Source organism: Primulina tabacum, chromosome 15 (genome assembly GCF_025594145.1).
Source record: "Primulina tabacum isolate GXHZ01 chromosome 15, ASM2559414v2, whole genome shotgun sequence".
Classification (NCBI taxonomy): Eukaryota; Viridiplantae; Streptophyta; class Magnoliopsida; order Lamiales; family Gesneriaceae; genus Primulina; species Primulina tabacum.
This window is the reverse complement of record NC_134564.1, coordinates 35,157,138-35,178,541: the sequence shown is the minus strand read 5'-3', so window position 1 is coordinate 35,178,541 and position 21,404 is coordinate 35,157,138. Positions and strand designations below refer to the sequence as shown.

The 21,404-nt window shown below is 30.9% G+C and overlaps 3 protein-coding genes across 3 annotated transcripts; 2 read left to right on the top strand and 1 right to left on the bottom strand.

The window, feature by feature from the left end:
* Positions 1-2,390: 2,390 nt before the first annotated feature.
* Positions 2,391-6,008, top strand: LOC142527253 (beta-glucosidase 18-like). The gene is made up of 12 exons (XM_075631996.1): positions 2,391-2,658; positions 2,756-2,813; positions 2,912-2,970; positions 3,055-3,130; positions 3,251-3,325; positions 3,424-3,511; positions 3,706-3,958; positions 4,056-4,171; positions 4,777-5,050; positions 5,165-5,267; positions 5,396-5,495; positions 5,640-6,008. The coding sequence occupies exons 1-12, from the start codon at positions 2,449-2,451 to the stop codon at positions 5,869-5,871; spliced, it is 1,644 nt and encodes a 547-aa protein (XP_075488111.1). The 5' UTR covers positions 2,391-2,448; the 3' UTR covers positions 5,872-6,008.
* A 9,136-nt stretch (positions 6,009-15,144) lies between these two features.
* Positions 15,145-18,704, top strand: LOC142527254 (beta-glucosidase 18-like). Its single transcript, XM_075631997.1, has 12 exons — positions 15,145-15,521; positions 15,618-15,684; positions 15,792-15,850; positions 15,932-16,007; positions 16,101-16,175; positions 16,278-16,365; positions 16,557-16,809; positions 16,904-17,019; positions 17,516-17,789; positions 17,905-18,007; positions 18,133-18,232; positions 18,326-18,704. The coding sequence occupies exons 1-12, from the start codon at positions 15,363-15,365 to the stop codon at positions 18,552-18,554; spliced, it is 1,599 nt and encodes a 532-aa protein (XP_075488112.1). The 5' UTR covers positions 15,145-15,362; the 3' UTR covers positions 18,555-18,704.
* A 31-nt stretch (positions 18,705-18,735) lies between these two features.
* LOC142527255 (stem-specific protein TSJT1-like) lies at positions 18,736-19,968 on the bottom strand. The gene is made up of 4 exons (XM_075631998.1): positions 19,680-19,968; positions 19,374-19,614; positions 19,178-19,298; positions 18,736-19,096 (listed from the first exon to the last, which is right to left on the bottom strand). The coding sequence occupies exons 1-4, from the start codon at positions 19,895-19,897 to the stop codon at positions 18,900-18,902; spliced, it is 777 nt and encodes a 258-aa protein (XP_075488113.1). The 5' UTR covers positions 19,898-19,968; the 3' UTR covers positions 18,736-18,899.
* Positions 19,969-21,404: the final 1,436 nt, after the last annotated feature.

Here is a 21,404-nt window from a genome sequence, read left to right as displayed (position 1 = left end):
GGGCATTGTTTGGTTAAAACCGAAATAACCGACCGAACCGAAAAATTCGGTTTGAACGGTTCGGTTTTATCGGTTTTTCGGCCGGTTACGGTTTCAAAATTAAAAAAATTCGGTTTTTCGGTTCGGTTTACGGTTTTGATCCTCAGAAAACCGAAATAATCGAACCGGGCATATTATATATTTAACCATAGAGTTTTTTGTATAATGGGCTAATAAATGGACCTTAGTCATGTGACAAGTCCAATATTGACAACTGAAATTTCAAATTTTTATTGAAGCTCATATTGTTAAATGTATTGAGATTTGAGATGCAAAATCTATGTGTATTTTGGAGTTGAAAATTGAAATTTAATGACTGTGTATCCTTTTATTGAAGAGCTACTGTTTGAAATTGTATTTCAAATTGTTATTGAAGCTTAGATTGTTAAGTCATAAGTGTATTGTATTCGTATATGTTCTACTCATCTACTATCATTTTTTTCTTTTATATGTGTTGCATTCATCAAGCATCAAGTGATGTATAATTTTATTTCTTAACAAAATATTATAAAATCGTATATAACCGACCATATAATCGAACCGTATTACAAAAAAATCAGACCGAACCGTAATAAAATGGTTTGGTTTTGGACCAGATATATTCAAAACCGAAAACCGAAAAACCGAACCATTATAGAGAAAAACCGAACCGAACCGACCGACGCCCACCCCTAATTTTTGTTATTGATATTTTAGGATGCAATTTACTTCTTTGACTTGTTAAGGAATATAAATTTTCGTTTATTCACTAATATTGGTTTTGTAAATTCAATTTATTTTCTAGTGATTATTTTGCCCTGAGATATTAACAAGTGTGTTCAACACTTGTGCATAATTATATATGTTTTATTAATTATTTATTTATTTATTTATTTGTGTGTTATATTATTTCGTTACATATTATCACGAGTTGTTATAACATTCATGACAACGCTTATACCTCCCGCACACTATGTACTATTATGTTAAACAAAATACATTCACATAGTGCGTCTTTACTCTTTAGAGACAACCTCTCTCAAATGAGTTTTTGAAGGGATCATACTTCTTAGGTAATAAAAAAAGAATAATTTTGGAAGAAACAAATCTTCTCCCTGTTCATAATTTTGTATCCCTTGTTTCAAATTTAATAAGTTTTGCAACTCCTTTTACAGTAACTTCTAATAATTATTACACGTGAAATTTTTTATTAGCTAGCTGTACACATTGTATTATTCAAAATGGTATAGAAAACTTCTTTCTGATATATATATAATATGAGAGTGGAGCTTTCAAATCTCTTGAATTTACTTTTCATGATGTATTTATGAAACGGTACGCTAAATTTTACGATAAATATCATTAGAGTATGATGTTCTAAAGAAATTCACAATTCGAACGAAGTAAGGACGATCAGTCAATAGTGCAAAATTGACCTGTGAAACACTCTCGTCGAGACTTCTTTTGTTATTCTTGTGAAATTTTAAACTCATACAGATCAAACTAAATGACAGTGTGGGGTTGCTGTTACGGAAGATAACAAAAGCATGGAGATATAGAGCAAGATCTCTTGGATATAAAAATCACGATGGCCCATTCAAATCAATGCATAAAAATGTAACTAAAATATGGATGGATAATCATACTTGTATATGGGACATTAAGAAATCCAAATAAGGCCCAAATCATACCCATATTCGAAGGGACTAATTATTGGGCAACCCAATGTTAGATTCAGTTGGTCCCAGGCCAGCCCACCATTTAGCATCATAGATTATGGAATTCTAGCCCTGCCCATTTTCAACAACCTTATCCTTTGAATTATAAAAATATTTCTTTTTCTTTCTTAAGTTCATAATTATGTCTGATATTTATATACATATGTCCGTTTCAATCAGATAATATAATAATTTATTAGCCATTATTTATTTTATTTTTAAATCAATAGATCTTATTAATATAATCTTAAATTATCTCGCTTTACGAAATAATAGAATAAAATTTTATCGAGCAATTAATATCTCCTTTAATTAATAATAAAATTTTCATGATCTTAATTCTATTAATTTATTGATATTATAATACATTATATCAAGTTGTTTCTTCTAAAATTTTAACATCCCTCCATTAACATCTTGCTTATTATTTTATTTTAGGGGTAAATAATATAATATTTATTAATATTTCAGGAAAAAAAAAAAAGATTGGGTCGAAAAATCTAATGGAAAAAATATATGCAAATCACATATACAAATAGTGTGTGCGTGGATTTATTGATTTGTGGTAAGACCGAGTGAGAAATACTTCACGAAATTCAATTATATAAAATTGATCAATTGACATTAATGGCACGTGGAAAATCAATTTTTCGTTGGGATCCCCAAAACACGAAAGGAATCACCGTAGATCCTGGTATATAATTGTGATTCGATGGTCCATATGAGTCGGGCTGCTTCTGCTCGGAGGTGGACAGGATATTCATTTACTGAGAAAATGAAGAAAAATACGACAACGGGCAGCGTCTCCCGCTTCATAATTCTGCTTCTATCGGCAATTGTGGCCGTAAAATCCTCCATCGACATCAAAAGATCGGATTTTCCAGATGGGTTTCTCTTCGGAACTGCTACTTCTGCGTATCAAGTCATCATTGTCACTATTTTTCCTTCCTTAAATTCCGCCTCTATTCAAGAACCAGTCTTCAGAAGACTGTTAATAGTGACTTTCTTGCTTTATTCAGATTGAAGGAGCATATCTTGAAGATGGTAGCGGTCCAAGTAACTGGGATCATTTTTGCGGTATTGGAGATTGTGACAGGACTTTCTTGCATCATATTTTCTATTTTCAGTTTTTATGTTATTTTTGCAACGTCCGAGTACTTGATTATGTTTTTCAGGTAATTTACCAAATGGGGACAACGGTTATATAGCTGAGGATTATTACCATCGGTACATGGTAACATTTACTAATTCTCCTTTTTCTTGGATTTGATTTAAGAATTTTTAATGGGTTAGAAGAGATTCAACTTATTAATCTCAGGAAGATATTGAGATAATGCATTCTCTTGGGGTTAATGCTTACCGATTCTCAATTTCTTGGAGCAGAGTTCTTCCTAGTATGTATATAGAACTTTGATTTGAAGCTCCTGTCTTTGATGTGATTTTTTTCTCCTTTGAAAGAGATATGACAATTTTTTTCTTTCTTTAATTCGGACATTGCGTCTGATTATGTGTAGAAGGGAAGTTTGGGGAGGTTAACCAAGCCGCTATCATCTTCTATAGCAAAATTATAGATAACATCCTACTTAGAGGTGATATACAAATGAATTCTTTAAATTTTCGTTGTTTTAACCTCTGTAATTCGAACTCATAGTTTGTTTCAGTTGATAAAACTTATGGTTCAATGTAGGAATTCAACCTTTTGTGACTATTCACCACTTTGACTATCCTGAAGAACTTGAAGACAGATATGGGGGCTGGCTCAGTCCTTTAATGCAGTATGTACAGATCATGTTTGTTATACAAAAATGATAAGTTATTCTTATAATAACACTCTTCAACCGAGTAAGTTGGTAATGATATTTTTATATGTTCTCCAAATCGGTACCATGCACATGTATCATGAGTTTGTATGACAAATTTTATGTGGTTTGCATACATTATGTTGTGACTTGTGTATTTGATTTAACAGGGAAGACTTCGTCTATTTTGCTGAAATATGTTTCAAGAATTTTGCCGACCGAGTGAAGTATTGGGCTACAATAAACGAGCCAAACTTATTTGTCGAAATGGCTTATGTAAGAGGAACATATCCCCCTGCTCGTTGTTCACCGCCATATGGCAACTGTGCCCAAGGAAATTCAGATGTGGAGCCTTTGACTGCCGTGAACAACATGTTGCTGGCCCATGCCAAAGCTTCAAAACTGTATGGCGAGCAGTTTAAGGCAAGTAATTATTATCATGTAATCTTGGAAAATGATGATGGTTTTTGAACCATAACAAATCATATGTCATTCTTATTGGCGGAAAAACTTGATTTAGTTGGAAGTTAATGGTATGATCGGCATCATTGTCCATGCGTTTATGTACATACCACTGACGGATAATAAGGAAGACAAAGAAGCTGCAAAGAGGGCCTTGGCTTTTAATGTTGCCTGGTAAGTGCTGCAATCATCTTAAGTAGCCCAAAAACACGAACTCGAGGTTTACACCCATGAAGCTCAGCAAAAGTTAAATACTTTAAGTAAACTTATTGAAGACACAAGTTTATATATGTTATGCCTAAACAAAGCTTTGGATGCCTATATCGAGATTAATTTCTGAAACAAGTTTCAAACAATATTAAAAAACATTAGTTGCTTATGATACACAGCTGTTTTAGCTCCACAAAATTTAGGTTAAGTAAAAATGGTTCATCTATCAGGATGGATGTAAGTGCAAGATCAGTGCCTGAATCCAGAAGTCTGTCATATTGGTGGAGAGCCAATTACCTCTTCTCAATTTACCACTTTCACTAGGTTGTACCTCGATGTGAGTACCAATATTGGGTTATACGTCTAAGAGAAGGATCCCAAGAAAATAGTCATGGGAAAAGTTAACCTTGTAATCACTACACAATTGATTTTTGAGTGAGATTGCGTTATCATCATGAGAAAAGGAAGAAACCAAACATTATTGAGGAAGATTTAAGAAGAGAAAAGTATTCTTTCACTATCTCTGATTATACTGATTAATGTATCAACTTTTCCTTGTTATTAAAAAGGATTTTGGATCCTGTTGTATTTGGCGACTATCCCCCAGAAATGAGACGTTACCATGGAAACGAATTACCAAATTTTTCGTCAGATGAAAGGGCTCTTCTACGAGATAGTATTGACTTTATTGGGATAAATCATTATAGCACACTCTATGCAAAGGATTGTATCTATTCGAGTTGCATCTGCAATGATTCTAGATGCACTAAAGGTAATGACCGTCCACTCCGAGGATTTGTGTCCACTTTTGTAGAGCGCAATGGTGTTCCCATTGGAGAACCTGTAAGATATTTTAATTTTGTATCTCTGGTTAACAATTTTCATTCATTAACATAAACAGTTGTTACAATATACTTCGGCAAAAATCATGAAACATGTAACTTGTTTCTCCTTCAGACAGGGATGATCCGATTTTTCGTTGTTCCAGAAGGCATGGAAGATATTGTGTTGTATGTTAAGGAGAGATACAATAATAAGGCCATTTTTGTGACTGAGAATGGTATGTCTGTGCGTGTAGCTTTCTTTCTCTCCTTAATTTAGCCTCATTTTCGCTGCGAAATCACTTGATATTTCAGTAATTTTTCTCTTTCAGTATCCTAAAGAGGTTGAAACTTACTTCAATTCCAGGTTATTCTTCCCCGGACAACGAAGATGAAAGTTACCAACATGACGTGAAACGAATAAATTTTCATAAATCGTACCTTTCTTATCTTGCTAAAGCTACAAGGTATTTAATTGCTTTTTTAAAAAAAAACTTATTGCTATGGTTTGTTAGTTTACCACACTCCTCTTTTTTCTTGTTTTAATTTTGGGTGCTAGAATCAGGTGCGTGTTGCATGTATTCTTGATTTGATCATAAATTTATCGGCAGGAATGGGGCTGATGTGCGGGGATATTTTATATGGACTTTGATGGATGATTTTGAATGGGCAAATGGATACAAGACGAAATTCGGATTGTACCGAGTCCATCATCCAACATTAAACAGAATTCCGAAACTATCTGCTGGTTGGTATACAGATTTCTTGAGCAATGCTAGCTCCAGCGACGTCGAATCCTCTAATTATATTTTGTCTGATGAGAAGAAATACATGGCATATTAGGGGATTCATAAATTGGAAAACAAGAAAATTACTGTGTGGCTGTTTGTTTGAACTGTATGAAGATGCAATAGAGTGCTGTAAACTAGCGTACCTCCTCTTTCTATCAGATGTGTAGTTTATAAAATTGAGTTGGACCATTAAGTGTCTAGTGCAAAAATAATAATAGAAGATGGCACAAGAATTTGTAGATAGTAAACCATTTTACAACATTCAATATCCAAAATGCATCTCACAAAAAAAATACATTTATATATATGGAATGGTTAACAATTCTTCATTCAACCACATATGTAAGTCGAATCATATCGTCCTATTTTGAAGTCAATCAACAAGAGACAACATTACACCATAAGTATGCCTACAAACAAAGAGAAGAATGACATGTTCACAAAAGAACTCAATCCGTGTATTTAAATGGTTATTCCTACAACAAAATATTTAATTGACACCGAAAAAATGTCGAGTAGGTCTCTTGTGAGACGGTCTCACGAATCTTTATCTGTGAGACTGGTCAACTCTACCGATATTCACAATAAAAAGTAATACTCTTAGCATAAAAAGTAATATTTTTTTCATGGATGACTCAAATAAGAGATATGTCTCACAAAATACACTCCATGAGACCGTCTCAAACTAGTTTTTGACAAAAATGTAAATGAACACCAACATCGAAGCAACATATTGACCAATTAATTAATTATCATTATTATTAGATAAATAAAGACATCTTACCATTCACCAATTTATGATTTTGGTAATGCAAACAATAAAGCCAACGTCAACAACGAAGCAACAACCAATTTTATTATTAACTAACAAATTATTATTAATTGATAAAATTAAACCTTAAATTTTGATATTTGAGAAGGGGAAACATTCGGAACTCAAAAGGGATTAAAATGGGGAAAATCAAATGACGGAAATCCAAGAATCAATTGGGAATTTCGACAAATTTAAAATATTAATGTAAGTAAATAATTCAGAATTATATTCATATTTTTATAGAAAATACTAGACAAATGCACATGCGTTGCACGTTAGAAATAGAAATATAACATTATTTAAATATGTTATATTATTTTTGAAAGAAAAATAACTTTTAATAGATAAATATTTAATTATTTGATTACAAATGAAATCATCACATTTTCTTGTCTTTGATTTGAAGACCTCCTGGAATGATTTTGTACCCGTCGGTTTTTTTCTTTTTAGCTCTTCTTTTGTACTCGGCAATTGGTTCGTCATCTTGAATCTCTATTTCATCTTCATCTTCATGGATCTTCATGTTTCTGTTTATGTTGAATTCATTTGATATTTCTATCTTTGGTGATACATTGCTTTGTTTAGTTGACTTGATAATCTTCCGGGATCTCTGTTTCCTGATATTGACATTTGTTGTTGGATATTTGTCATGTATCTCAATAGCTTCTGTCACAATCTTTAACATTCCATCACGTTTTTCCACTGAATTATCCAACTTGAACAAGAAAGTGTGGAGCTTGGAGCTTGGTTGATTTAGCAAATCTTTATATGAGTTATTTGGTAAATTCTGCATTGCAAATTTTTATTGTTAGATGCAAAATCTAAATATTCTATTTATGTAGATATAAAATCATTTTTTTTTTGTTTTATCTTATACCTGGCCATGAATTTGAATGAAATCTTCAACAGAACATCCAACAAAAGATGTTGCAACTTTTCGAAATAATATTATTCTTGCCGTCTCATTCTCATCTTCAATTGTGATTGTTATTCTGTACATGTAACATAAATAAGTAAAATAGTGATCATCTCTTTTTGTTAGTGTACGTGATCTAAAACTTGAGTTGGGTATTGATATTTTTTATTACCTTGAAATGATGGTAATTGGATAGTTTATGCAATTGGCACAACTTGCTTTGTTGTTGGTTTTTGTAGCAGCTTGGAAACAATGATCACATGCTTCACACCATGGAGTAGCTTTGTTTTCAATTTCCTTTATCTTGCTCCATGTCAAATAGTAGTTGTTCTATGTAAAAATAATAAACATTTCGAATCTTGATTTACTTTGAATGTTAGTAGTTAAATTTTTTAATATTTATCATAGGCAAATTATTTTGTTTTTGTTTTGTATCATTTTAGTAACTAAAACCATTAAGATTCATAAATAGTAAATGCAGTATCTCTGTCAACATAGCTCGTTTTTTTGTTACATCATCTAATGTCACATGTTTGGCGTCTGTGAGTGCCTTCGTAACCCAAAGTTCATCTAACTTATCTTGTTTTTGGTTTTCATCCAACCTACAAATTTATCATAAATAATAGTCTTTAAGCATGCATATATTATAAAAAACAAAATGTCCACTGTTTGTATTTAGTTTCTAACATTATGTTATATTTTAAAAAAGAAAGTTGTCATGCTAGAATAATTTTTGTGAACAAATTAGTAAGTTCATACAGTTTTAGGCAATGAAATGTATAACTCACAAAGACGAAGCGCTAGAAATTCAGAAATATGTACCATGTTTGTATTACTCTGGCGGTGTCACATAGTGGGTTACGAATCATTGCAGTTGTAGACATAGTTTGTAATTGTTGTGCATCTGTTTAATTGTTTCGATTTACACCACACATTAGTCATTTTTGCTGGAAAAAACATTTAGGGAAAGAAGAAAGAATGTTTTATAACATACTGAGAAAGATTTGCATTGTTAGATTGGAAAATGCAACAATAGGATGTTCAGACTCAATGCGCTTCATCAATTGCCCTTCGTGTATTGCCAAGTCGTCCCACATAGTGACAGAAATAGTTTCCATTCTAAACAAGATAATTTATATGTTACAAATTTTAAGATATGCACGTTTATATATGTCAATTTTTTATTTAAATTTTACCTCATGTTGAGAAGCATAACTTGTCTCCTTTGACATTCTGTTTTATCTGGTCTGGTGAAATTGCTTAATGGCACGACTTTATTTAGTATACCGATCACATTTCTACACATTTCATTGTTGTTATGCATATAAATATGACATCTATTTTCAACTTGAAAAATTATTTATTTGTGGTAAGGAAAGTTACGCAGAAATTCTTTAGCATTCACGATATTGGCGAGTTCGTCGAATTCCTTGAATTTAAATGTTAGGTGTGGCATCTTTAGCATCCGAGGTAGCTCTGTAACTATGGTACTCTTCTGTAATTTCAGCTCAAATTTGGGGTTGACATTTGAATATCTGGAGTCTATACATTTAATAAGAGGGTTATATATCGTATACCACTTATTGGTTTATAATAACTTGCGGAAATATTCATTGACATTTGAGAAAATCAATCCATTAATCATTGTACCCTGTTTTTTGCAAAAGAAAGTAAGAAAGATTAATTTGATGGTAAAAAACGTAAGTATAAATGTGTTTGTAAATTTCAGAATACAATAACTATAGGTACTATAACATATGTTACTGAAAATTAGTTTTTTTTTTTTTTTGGTGAAAAAGAAGTTGAGAAACTAAGATTATGAAAAATATAATTAATACATAAATTGTAAAAATAAGTTCGAAACCTCTGTGAGCATAATTTTTTGTATTATTTTTAACAAAATCCAAAAGTTTTTTTATCCGGTATTTTTATGAATATAATATATTTTATGGCAGGAAAAATAAGGCTGGGCAAATAAAGATAACCAATGAATAAAACTTAAAATTCACACGAAGCACAACGAAAATAGCGAATGAAATGAACAACATTAATAGATGACCAACAAGATCCGAACAGAATAAAACTTAGAGACCACAAAAGTACACAACGAGAAGAACAAAAAATATCTATATAAATAGACGAGGAACAAGAGTGAACTCACATTGGGGCAGACAACCGAAACCAAGTTGTGGCAGAAGACGTGGATGGGCTGCAAGGAGAAAAAATCAAACAGAGAAAGAAACATCTGCCATGCAAGAAATAGAAGACCGAACGTCGACGAGGGGAAAAAGAAACGAAGAAACGATAGACGGAGCAGGGATTAAAGATTCTCACTCGAAGGAGATGTAACTGGAACGCGAGAATGCTCATGCTCGTGGGTATTCCTAGTAGAAGCAGAAAACATAACTGTAGCAAACAACAGAAAAACCCGTAGAGACAAGCATAGACACAGAAGGAAATTACCTTGTTACAAAACTGGGGACAAGACTCGATCTTCTTCCACGAGCCATCAAAATTGTGGACAGAAAATGTTAGCGAAATAGAACACCAAAGTGCATGAAAATGAGTGAAGAGGCAGTAGTCATGCCATGAAAGTGAGTGAAAGAGTAATAAATAATTAGTCAATGGATTAATAATTAACTAATTACATAAGAGGAAGACAAAATATCATTAAAGTACAAATGTAATAAGGATAAGGACAATGGAGTAAATTAGTCAATAGATTAATAATTAATAATTAACTAATAACTAATTACATAAGAGGAAGACAAAGTGTCATTAAAGTACAATTTTAATAAAGATAAGGACAATAGAGTAAATTCACAATTCAATCTGTATATTTATATAGACTAGAAAAATGCACGTACGTTGTACGTGAGAATATAAACTGCTGAAGATATATACGAAATTTTGATCATATTTAAATAAATTAGAACATGGCTAATAACATTTATCAATTGAAACAAACCAAGCAACAAAAAATAAAAATCATGACCATAGACGTTATATGAATTGGAGAAGTTATCTTATCCACTTGACACACTTTTCAATATGCTTCTTGGTTTATTTTGACAACTCAACAACTCTTTGTCGTAGTTTGTTATAATATGTATATAACCATTTTGGTATACTCAACAAGTATCTGATCGTTTTTAACATCAATTATGTTATTTACAATCATCATCTGAGATTTGACATGCTCGTAGCTTGCTTCCTTATCATGGCATTTTTTCGGTTTTCTACATTGTTTTTATCTGATAATCTTATTTTTCCGACTATTTGTTTTGCTGTTAAATGATTTTTCAGTTTTTGACAATCATCAACTATAACTCTTAAGAAAACATGCTTTTAGTCGTGATAGATTTTCACTTGTGACTAAAAGTATGCATAATATATATATTCTTCAACAACATAATCAATAAATAGTGTTGCACCTTCTTCAAACATTGTGATATTTGTGATATCATTTTTATATATTTAGTATCAATATTGTCAACATATAGCTATAAGGTTAATAAATTTTTAACAACTATTTCAGTATTTCTCAATCACTGTGATAAAAAATACTTGAAAATCTCTTCAAATGACTATATCTTAGAATTGTGTCCTTGTTTAATTTGACGCAATTGAGGAAAGTCTTCTCGTTCGTCATTCTTTTGAAAGCTTTAGAACAATGATTGCGTGCATCATGTCATGAGGATGATATAGTTTCAATCTAATTTGTTGTGTCTAGAACATAATATTATATTATTCATTGAAATAAAACAAATTTTCTTCTATTGAGTTTAAATTTTGTTTTATAATATTTTATATCTTATGAAACGACATACAAAACTAATAACTATATTTTAAAAACCTTGAGAAAAGACACGAATAACGTAATTAAGATATACGTATGAGATATCATTCAAATAAATGTCAAAGTATTTGTCTTATTCAATATCTCATCTAATAATACAACTGCTTATATTTCATAAGCATTTTATGATAGTCAAAATTAATTTTATGAAATATTGTAGAATTCTATTTGAATTTCAATATTTGGCTAAGTGAATTTATTTGGCGAGGAGTTTTCTATGCTAGCATCGTATATCTTATGAATTAATTAGTTAGACACTTGGACTAAAAAAAGAGACAAAAACAAACTTTTAGCCACTTCGAAATATATCGAGATAATATTGGAGTAAATAAAGTGAAATGACTCAATGTCTCAATAAAATGCACAAAATTGATTTATTGTGTCCACAACACTTTAGAATTATTCTCATACCATTATAAATAGAATGAGAATTATGCACATTTTGTTTTTCTGTATTTTTTTCTGACTGAAGAATTTTTTTCTTTTTGAAAAACTATTTTATTTTTTAGAAATATTGACATTTTATATGGCATTCATATGTCGCAAACCATGAAGTAGAACCATAATCACTATATCAAATTCAAATACTTTCTATCAATCTAAATACAAAAATTTTGAATAGAGAATACAATAATGTCGTAAAAAATTTTAAATATTGATTTATACATAGGATTCTGGAAAAACATTTGTCTCAATAAATAAAAAAATATTATCTCTTGATATTCTGATACAAAAGGTAAAAACAAAAAAATATTTCGGCATTTTTAAAATTTTCTAAGTCACTTCAAACTAAGTAATCTAAGCAAATAGAAAACATGCATTATGTGTTTAAAAATTAACAAAATATCTCAACAATACAAAATTGAAAAATAACCATTTTCATGGGATATGTGGTTTTGTTTTCTGTTTTCTTTCGGCAAACAAACAAATCACATAAACAATTCAAACACAATATGATCAATACAAATGACATATAATAATAAAATATTTTAACGCTAGGGTAAAAAACTCCTCTCATTGGAAGAACACAAAATGATCAAATGGATCATACTATTTAATAATATTTATTTAGCATCATTTATAAAAAAAATTGAATAAATAGCTTAAAAATAATGTTTGAAATCACTTACATTAAATAATTTCTCTCAATCACGTATCTCTATTGACACATAAAGAGTCTGAAAATATATTTATTCTAAATGGGAGAAAGAAGTTTTATATGACCTTAATATTTATTAATAATTTATTTTTATTCAATCCGACTCACCTTCCTTCGTCTTCCCATTATTATCAATCATTAATATGTAGAGATTTTCCATGAATTTGACAGCAATGTATAAATTTAAGCAATTAAAATTAAATTTAAAAGTAAATTAAAATAATAATTAGTTTGATTGAGTTAAGTACAATATTAATGATCATGTTAAACAAACATAAAAAAGATTTAAATAACATCATTAAGATGACAAATTGTAAAACAAAAAATGGTAAAATAGTAAGCTTACAAAAGTAATTCATATATTTAATAGATTAATAGATAATATATTATTTTGTAATATTTATTTAGCATCACATATCGAAAATTGACTAAATAGCTTAAATGTTAACATTTAAATCACTTACATACAAACATTTTCTCTCAATCACGTATCTCTTTTGATACATAAGTAGTCTAAAAATATCTATATTCTAAATGAGAAAAAAATATTTTATATGACCTTAATATTTATTAATAATTTAATTTTATTCAATCACACTCATCTTCATTCGTCTTTTCATTATTACCTTAATGTTCGTAATATTAAAAATTTATTTAATTTATAACATTATGATAGTGATTTTCTATGAATTTAATGTCAATGTAAAATATATTGAAGTAATTAATTTTAAATTTAAAAGTAAAATTACAATAATAAATAGCTTGATTGAGTTAAGCACTCTATTAATGATCATATTAAACTAACATATAAATAATTTAAAAAACCTCATGAACATGGAAAATTATAAACAAACAAAATGATAAAATAGTAAGTTAAAAATAAAAGTCATATATTTATAATATTTATTTATTATTTATAATAATAATATATGTTAGTAATTTTAGCAATTTTTTTAAATGTATAACATTATGATAAGGATTTTCCATGAGTTTGACGAAAATATATAAAATTAATTAAATTAAATTTGAAAGTAAAATCAAGTCATATATTTATAATATTTATTTATAATAGTAATATATGTTAGTAATATTAGCAATTTTTTTAAATGTGTAACATTATGATTATGATAAGGATTTTCCATGAGTTTGATGGAAATGTATAAAATTAAGTAATTAAATTAAATTTGAAAGTAAAATCAAAATAATAATTAATTAAAATAAATTTGAAAGTAAAATAGTAAGCTAAAAATAATTATCTTGTTTGAGTTAAGTACATTATTAATGACTATATTAAACTAACATAGAAAATGACTTTAAGAACCTCATTAACATGATAAATTATAAAACAAATAAAAGGGTAAAATAATAAGCTCAAAATAATTATCTTGTTTGAGTTAAGTACATTATTAATGACTATATTAAACCAACATAGAAAATGACTTAAAGAACCTCATTAAAATGCTAAATTGTAAAAACTAATAAAAGGGTAAAATCAAACTCATATATTTATAATTTTTAAATGTATAACATTATGATAGGGATTTTCCATGAATTTGACGGAAATGTATAAAATTAATTAAATTAAATTTGAAAGTAAAATCAAGTCATATATTTATAATATTTATTTATAATAGTAATATATGTTAGTAATATTAGCAATTTTTTTAAATTTGTAACATTATGATTATGATAAGGATTTTCCATGAGTTTGATGGAAATGTATAAAATTAAGTAATTAAATTAAATTTGAAAGTAAAATCAAAATAATAATTAATTAAATTAAATTTGAAAGTAAAATAGTAAGCTCAAAATAATTATCTTGTTTGAGTTAAGTACATTATTAATGACTATATTAAACTAACATAGAAAATGACTTTAAGAACTTCATTAACATGATAAATTGTAAAACAAATAAAAGGGTAAAATAATAAGCTCAAAATAATTATCTTATTTGAGTTAAGTACATTATTAATGACTATATTAAACCAACATAGAAAATGACTTAAAGAACCTCATTAAAATGCTAAATTGTAAAACTAATAAAATGGTAAAATAGTAAGCTCACAATTCAAACTCATATATTTATAATAGTATAGTGTTAGATTAGATATAGATTATATAGTAGAAAAATTAAATCATTACTAATATATTGTACCAATTACTAAATGAAAGAATTAATTTCAGACCTATGGAATATAAAAAAAAAAAAAAAAAAAAGCAATTGATGGAGGTTGTGATATTGTGAATCAAAAAACAAATTTCAATTCGATAAAATAAAATCACAAATATATTACAGAACTGTTTTTCTTGTCTTTTGCGGTGTTTGTGGTGGGGTAAATGTTTTGTCGGGGCAAGAATATGCAGACCATTCATTTGTCGTCTTATAGTTGGTTATCTGTCCAAATCGAACTTTTTAAATATGTATATGTATTTCCCGGCAAAAGATCTTCCCATTATCTGCAAATTTATTCATCAATATTTTATTTAATTGTAAATTTAATCAAATGTCTTGTTTATATTTTTGTTTTAGGAAATCGTAAATATTATATTCATTAATATTTCAAAAACTTCTGGGTTGAAAAATAGAGGGCCACCCCTTGATGCAGATTGCTTGAGTATGTGTGTGCAATTTTTTATAAGATCGTAAGACCACGTGAAAAGCACTGCATGAATTTTAATAATAGCAAATTCAATGGACAAATTTTCAAGAGATCCCCGAATGTAAAAGTATCTACTTCACTTGGATCGGGATACTTCTACTTGGAAGTTGGAGTAGGACAAGATATACTGAGAAAATGAAGAAAAATACGACAACTTGCGGCGCCTGCCGCTCCTTAATTCTGCTTCTACTGGCAATTGTAACTGTCGAGTCCTCCACCGGCGACAACTTTGACATCAAAAGATCGGATTTTCCAGATGGGTTTCTCTTCGGGACGGCCACTTCTGCGTATCAAGTAATCATTTTCACTCTTTCTCCTTACTTCATTCCCGCGTCTGTTAAAGAACTAGTCTTCAGAAGACTGTTAATAATGATTTCATGCTTTATTCAGATCGAAGGAGCATATCTTGAAGATGGTAGCGGTCCAAGTAACTGGGATCATTTTGCCGCTGTTGGAGGTATTAGTTTTGATTTTCAATTATGATAGGACTTTCTTGCATTCTATTTTCAATTTTTAGTTTTTATGTGGTTTTTGCAACGTCCAAGTGTTTGATTATGTTTTCAGGCAATTTATCGACGGGGGACAACGGTTATATACCTGACGATTATTACCATCGGTACATGGTAACGTTTACTACTCCTTTTTATTGGGTTTGATTTAATATTTTTTAGCGGGTAAGAAGAGATTCAACCAACTGATCTCAGGAAGACATTGAGATAATGCACTCTCTTGGGGTTAACGCTTACCGATTCTCAATTTCTTGGAGCAGAGTTCTTCCTAGTATGTATATATAACTTTGATTTGAAGCTCCTGTCTTTGGCATGATATAGTTTTTTCTTGCTTTAATTTGGACATTCCGTCTGGTATGTGTAGAAGGAAAGTTTGGGGAGGTTAACCAAGCCGCTATCATCTTCTATAACAAAATTATTGATAACATCCTACTTAGAGGTGATATGCAAATGAGTTCTTTAAGTTTTCATTGTTTTAAGTAACCTATGTAACTCAAACTAATAGCTTGTTTAAGTTGACATAAGTTATGGTTCAATGCAGGAATTCAGCCTTTTGTGACTATTCACCACTTTGACTATCCTCAAGAACTTGAAGACAGATATGGGGGCTGGCTCAGTCCTTTAATGCAGTATGTACAGATCATGTTTGTTATACAAAAATGATAAGTTATTCTTATAATAACACTCTTCAACCGAGTAAGTTGGTAATGATCGATGTTTTTATATGTTCTCCAAATCAGTACCATGCACATGTATCATGAGTTTGTATGACAAATTTTATGTGGTTTGAATACATTATGTTGTGTATTTGATTTAACAGGGAAGACTTCGTCTATTTTGCTGAAATATGTTTCAAGAATTTTGCGGACCGAGTGAAGCATTGGGCTACAATAAACGAGCCAAACTTATTTGTCGAAATGGCTTACGTAAGGGCAGCATTTCCCCCTGCTCGTTGTTCGCCGCCATATGGAAACTGTGCCCAAGGAAATTCAGATGTCGAGCCTTTGACTGCCGTTCACAATATGTTGCTGGCCCACGCCAAAGCTTCAAAACTGTATGGAGAGCAGTTTAAGGCAAGTGACTGTTATCATGTAATCTTGGAACATGATTGTTTTTGAACCATAAGAATTCATATGACATTCTTAATAACCGGAAATCTTGATTTAGTTGGAAGTTAATGGTATGATCGGCATCATTGTCAGTGCGTTTATGTACATACCACTGACTGACAATAAGGAAGACAAAGAAGCTGCAAAGAGGGCCTTGGCTTTTAATGTTGCCTGGTAAGTCCTGCGATCATCTTAAGTTGCCCAAAAAAAAAAACAAACTCGTGCAAGGTTTACGCCCATGAAGCTCCACAAAAGTTAAATACTTTTAGAAACTTATTGAAGACGTGAGTCTATGTATGTTATGCTTAAACAAAGCTTTGGATGCCTACGTCGAGATTAATTTCTGAAAGAAGTTTCGAACAATATTAATTGCTTATGATGTAAGTGCAAGATCAGTGCCCAAGTCCAGAAGGCTGGCATATTGGTGGAGAGCAGATTGCCTCTTCTCGATTTACCACTTTCACTAGGTTGTTGCTCGATGAGAGTACCAATAAACCTGAGAGAAGAGTCCCAAGAAACTAGTCATGGGAGAGTCTCTTAAACTTATAAACCACTACACGGTTAATTATTGAGCCAATGTGAGAATGCATCATCATCATTAGAAAGGAAGAAAAAAGTATTTGCTCTCTCGGATTTTACTGATTAATGTATCTTCCCTGTTATTAAAAAGGATTTTGGATCCTGTTGTATTCGGCGACTATCCTCCAGAAATGAGACGATATCATGGAAACGAATTGCCAAAGTTTTCTTCAGATGAAAGGGCACTTCTACGTGATAGTATTGACTTTATTGGGATAAACCATTATAGCACATTGTATGCTAAGGATTGTATCTATTCGAGTTGCATCTGCAATGATTCTAGATGCACTAAAGGTAGCGACCGTCCACTCCGAGGATTTGTGTCCACTTTTGGAGAGCGCAATGGTGTTCCCATTGGAGAACCTGTAAGATATTTTAATTTTATATCTCTGGTTAACAATTGTCATTCATTAACATAAACCCGTTGTTATAATATACTTTGGCAAAAATCATGAATCATGTAACATGTTTCTCCTTCAGACAGGAATGCTCCGATTTTTCGTGGTTCCAAAAGGCATGGAAGGTATTGTGTTGTATGTTAAGGAGAGATACCATAACAAGGCCATTTTTGTGACTGAGAATGGTATGTATGTGCATGTAGCTTTCTTTCTCTCCTTATTTTACCCTCATTTTCTCCGCGAAATCACTTGATTTTCCAGTAATTTTTCTCTTTCGATGTCTTAAAAGAGGTTGAAATTTCAATTCCAGGTTATTCTTCCCCGGACAACGAAGATGAAAGCTACCAACACGACGTGAAACGCATTAACTTTCATAAATCGTACCTATATTATCTTGCTAGAGCTATAAGGTACTTAATTGCATTTTTTTGGACCTAATTTTAGGTGCTAGGATAATGTGCCTGCTACATTTTTTCTTGACTTGTTCACAAATTTATCCGCAGTAATGGGGCTGATGTGCGAGGATATTTTATATGGACCTTGATGGATGATTTTGAATGGGCAAGTGGATACAACTTGAAATTTGGATTGTACCGAATCCATCATCCAACATTAAACAGAATTCCAAAACTATCTGCTGGTTGGTATAGAGATTTCTTGAGCAATACTAGCTCTAATGACGTTGAATCCTCTGATTATATATTGTCTGACGAGAGACACCCAGCATATTAGGGGATTCATTAATTCCAAAAGAGGAAACTTACTGCGTGGCTAATTAGTTTGAACAGTACGAATATGCAATAGTGTGCGTTGTCTAAACTGTATCAGATGCGTAATTTATAAAAGTGAGTCGGACCAGATGTGTCCTATGCATATTTTTAACCCTGTATTGTTTCTGGTACGAGTAGAAGCGTCCGTGAATCTTACTAAACATATATGAATTAATCAAGGACGAGGGCGAGTCGCATTGGACGCGATCTTATTTGGACATTTACGCACTAGTTTTGGCTGAACAAGTACTAGCTACATGTAAAAGTAACAAACGACTTCTGATCGAGTAAACACCCTGGATTTCAATCACGAGCTTTGTGTATTCCATTCAACCCAATTGGTCTCACTTCCAACACGGGGAATGCTGTTAACTCTGCTGTACGAATCAACCTTGAAATTAGCCCCACAAATTACTCCTTCGCTATCCACCCTTTGCATTGGCCGGAGCTTGTTCATCGGATGTTCGAAGCTCATTAGTCCTCCTTCGCTATGAAATATACAACCTGCAATTTGCTTCTAGTTATATATTATGCAACGATCAATCAATATGGCGACAGATGATTTGTATTGGTAATTATAATTACCCGCTGGAAATGGAGCAAATGACTTAGCACAGCCTGCTTTGATCACCTCTAAATCATCAGAGATCACCACAGAACCATCTGCTGCAATGCCCCAATACAGCTTCACTCCACCATCAGAGCCCTGGAAATTTTACGATATTATTATGAAAAGTAAGGAATATATTCACAAATGGGAGCGTTGGCATGAAGTTCTTACTAGTGCCGTGAAAACAGTTCCGATTTTACTATCATAAACAACGAAAGCAAAGCTTCCGTCCAGATCTTTAATAACCTGATCCGCCGGATACGGACCACGGTCTCGAAGTGTTCTGTATGCCTCAATCACCAGCATGGCTTCGTTTGCATTTTTCGATAATCCATACTGTTTGATTTGCTCGCACAAATTGTTCAAACTCCCGGTGAAAACACAGTATATGTCATCGTACCCACAGAACAACCTGCAAGAAAACTCAACTTCAAAGAATATTCTTCACAAAACCTTGTAAAAACAGATACTTGGTACCTATGGTTGTGGTGGAGACCAGAATAATAATCTGTTCCAACGTAAGCAAGAACAGCAGCGTCTCCGAAATTCATCGAGAAAGCGTTTGCGGGGAGTGCAGACACGAATTCACGGAGGGTTTCTTCTGGGAGCTTGGGCTTTCTCGAACACTGGTGGGATGCCGGGCTGTTGAGTTCTTGGGGTGGATTCGAAAAGGCCCTGTGAAATATGGCTAACATCTTCAATATTCTTCTCCTGCTTTCTGCCTCTGGTTCACAACAGGTACGAGTATGTGTCAAGTAAAGAGTCTAAAATAAATATGTAAATGGCAGATTTTTTTTTTTATTTTATGATTATTATATCACATCAAAATAAATAAAATTATCATGTTTCTTTTGAAGATAGATGGGCACGAGTCATGCTGTTGGTCTGTTGGATAAGGATTATTTCTCGTATTTGGATGTTTATCCGTTTGCAGACCTTTTTTGTTGGGGTTTCTGCTTTCTTCTTTGATCTGCAACTTGTTGTGTGTGGGCTGCCACATCACGATTGATTTATTCGAAGATAATTGCATGTGATCTATCGTGAAACGGTACGATGGATCTTTGAAACGAGTTAAATTCATCGATGTTCATAATAAAAAGTAATATTTTTTATGAATGACTCAAATAAGAGATCTTTCTCATAATATACGATCCGTGAGACCGTCTCATACAAGTTTTTACCTATTAAAAAATAACTAATAAAAAAAGACAAATCTAAGTTAGTGCAAAAACAATGGAGTTTAAAACGAATAAGATGAAAAAAGCATTCACTCAAATGTTTGTTATAATATAGTTCTATTATAGGTTTGTGTTGAAATTTGTTTGGATTTATTTCTTTAGGGGTAAAGCCATCTCCACTTGCATCAAAATCGTGCAAGAAAATGCCATCCAATGGGGCTACGCTATTTTTCTAAAATAGCCCAGCCCCCGTTCCTCTGCGCCAAATTTGGCGCAGGGGTTGTATTTTTTTTATTATAAATTTGTATTTTTTTATTTATAAATATTTATATTAAAAAATATAAAGATTATTTAAATAATAGTATAATATATATTTTATTATTTTAATAATTAGATATTTAATAATAAAAATGAAAGAATAATAATTATTTATTTTTAAATATTAATTAATTTATTTATGTTAAATATTAATAATTAAGGAATATTTTGATTTAATGATTTATAAATAATATAATTAAATACAAATGCAAAAAATTAATATAACAATACAATTCATAACTAAATTGAAACACATAACTTGAAACACATAATTCAAATACAATAAATTAATATATGAATAAACATTATTAATAATTAAAAATATATTAAATAAAATATAATAATTAATATATGTAAAATAAAAGGAATATTTCGAAAATATTCTTTTTGGGGTAATATTTGAATTAAATGGGTTGGAGGTTGATGTTGTATTTGATGCAAAAATCACACTATTTTAGTGTAAAATTTGCACCAAAATATATTTTGTGGTTGGAGATAGCCTAAGGATCATATTTGAAATCCAGTTGGAGGCTTTTGAATGCAAATATTAGTTCGAAGTTTTTAACTTTTTTTTAAATTTTGAATTAATTTATATTAGTCAAGTAATTGAAGATTTTCTTTTTCAGTTACTGGAGAATTTTGTTAATAATTAAGATTCGAACTCGATATTAGTCTTACTGCAATAAGTTAGATGTATCTTTAAACC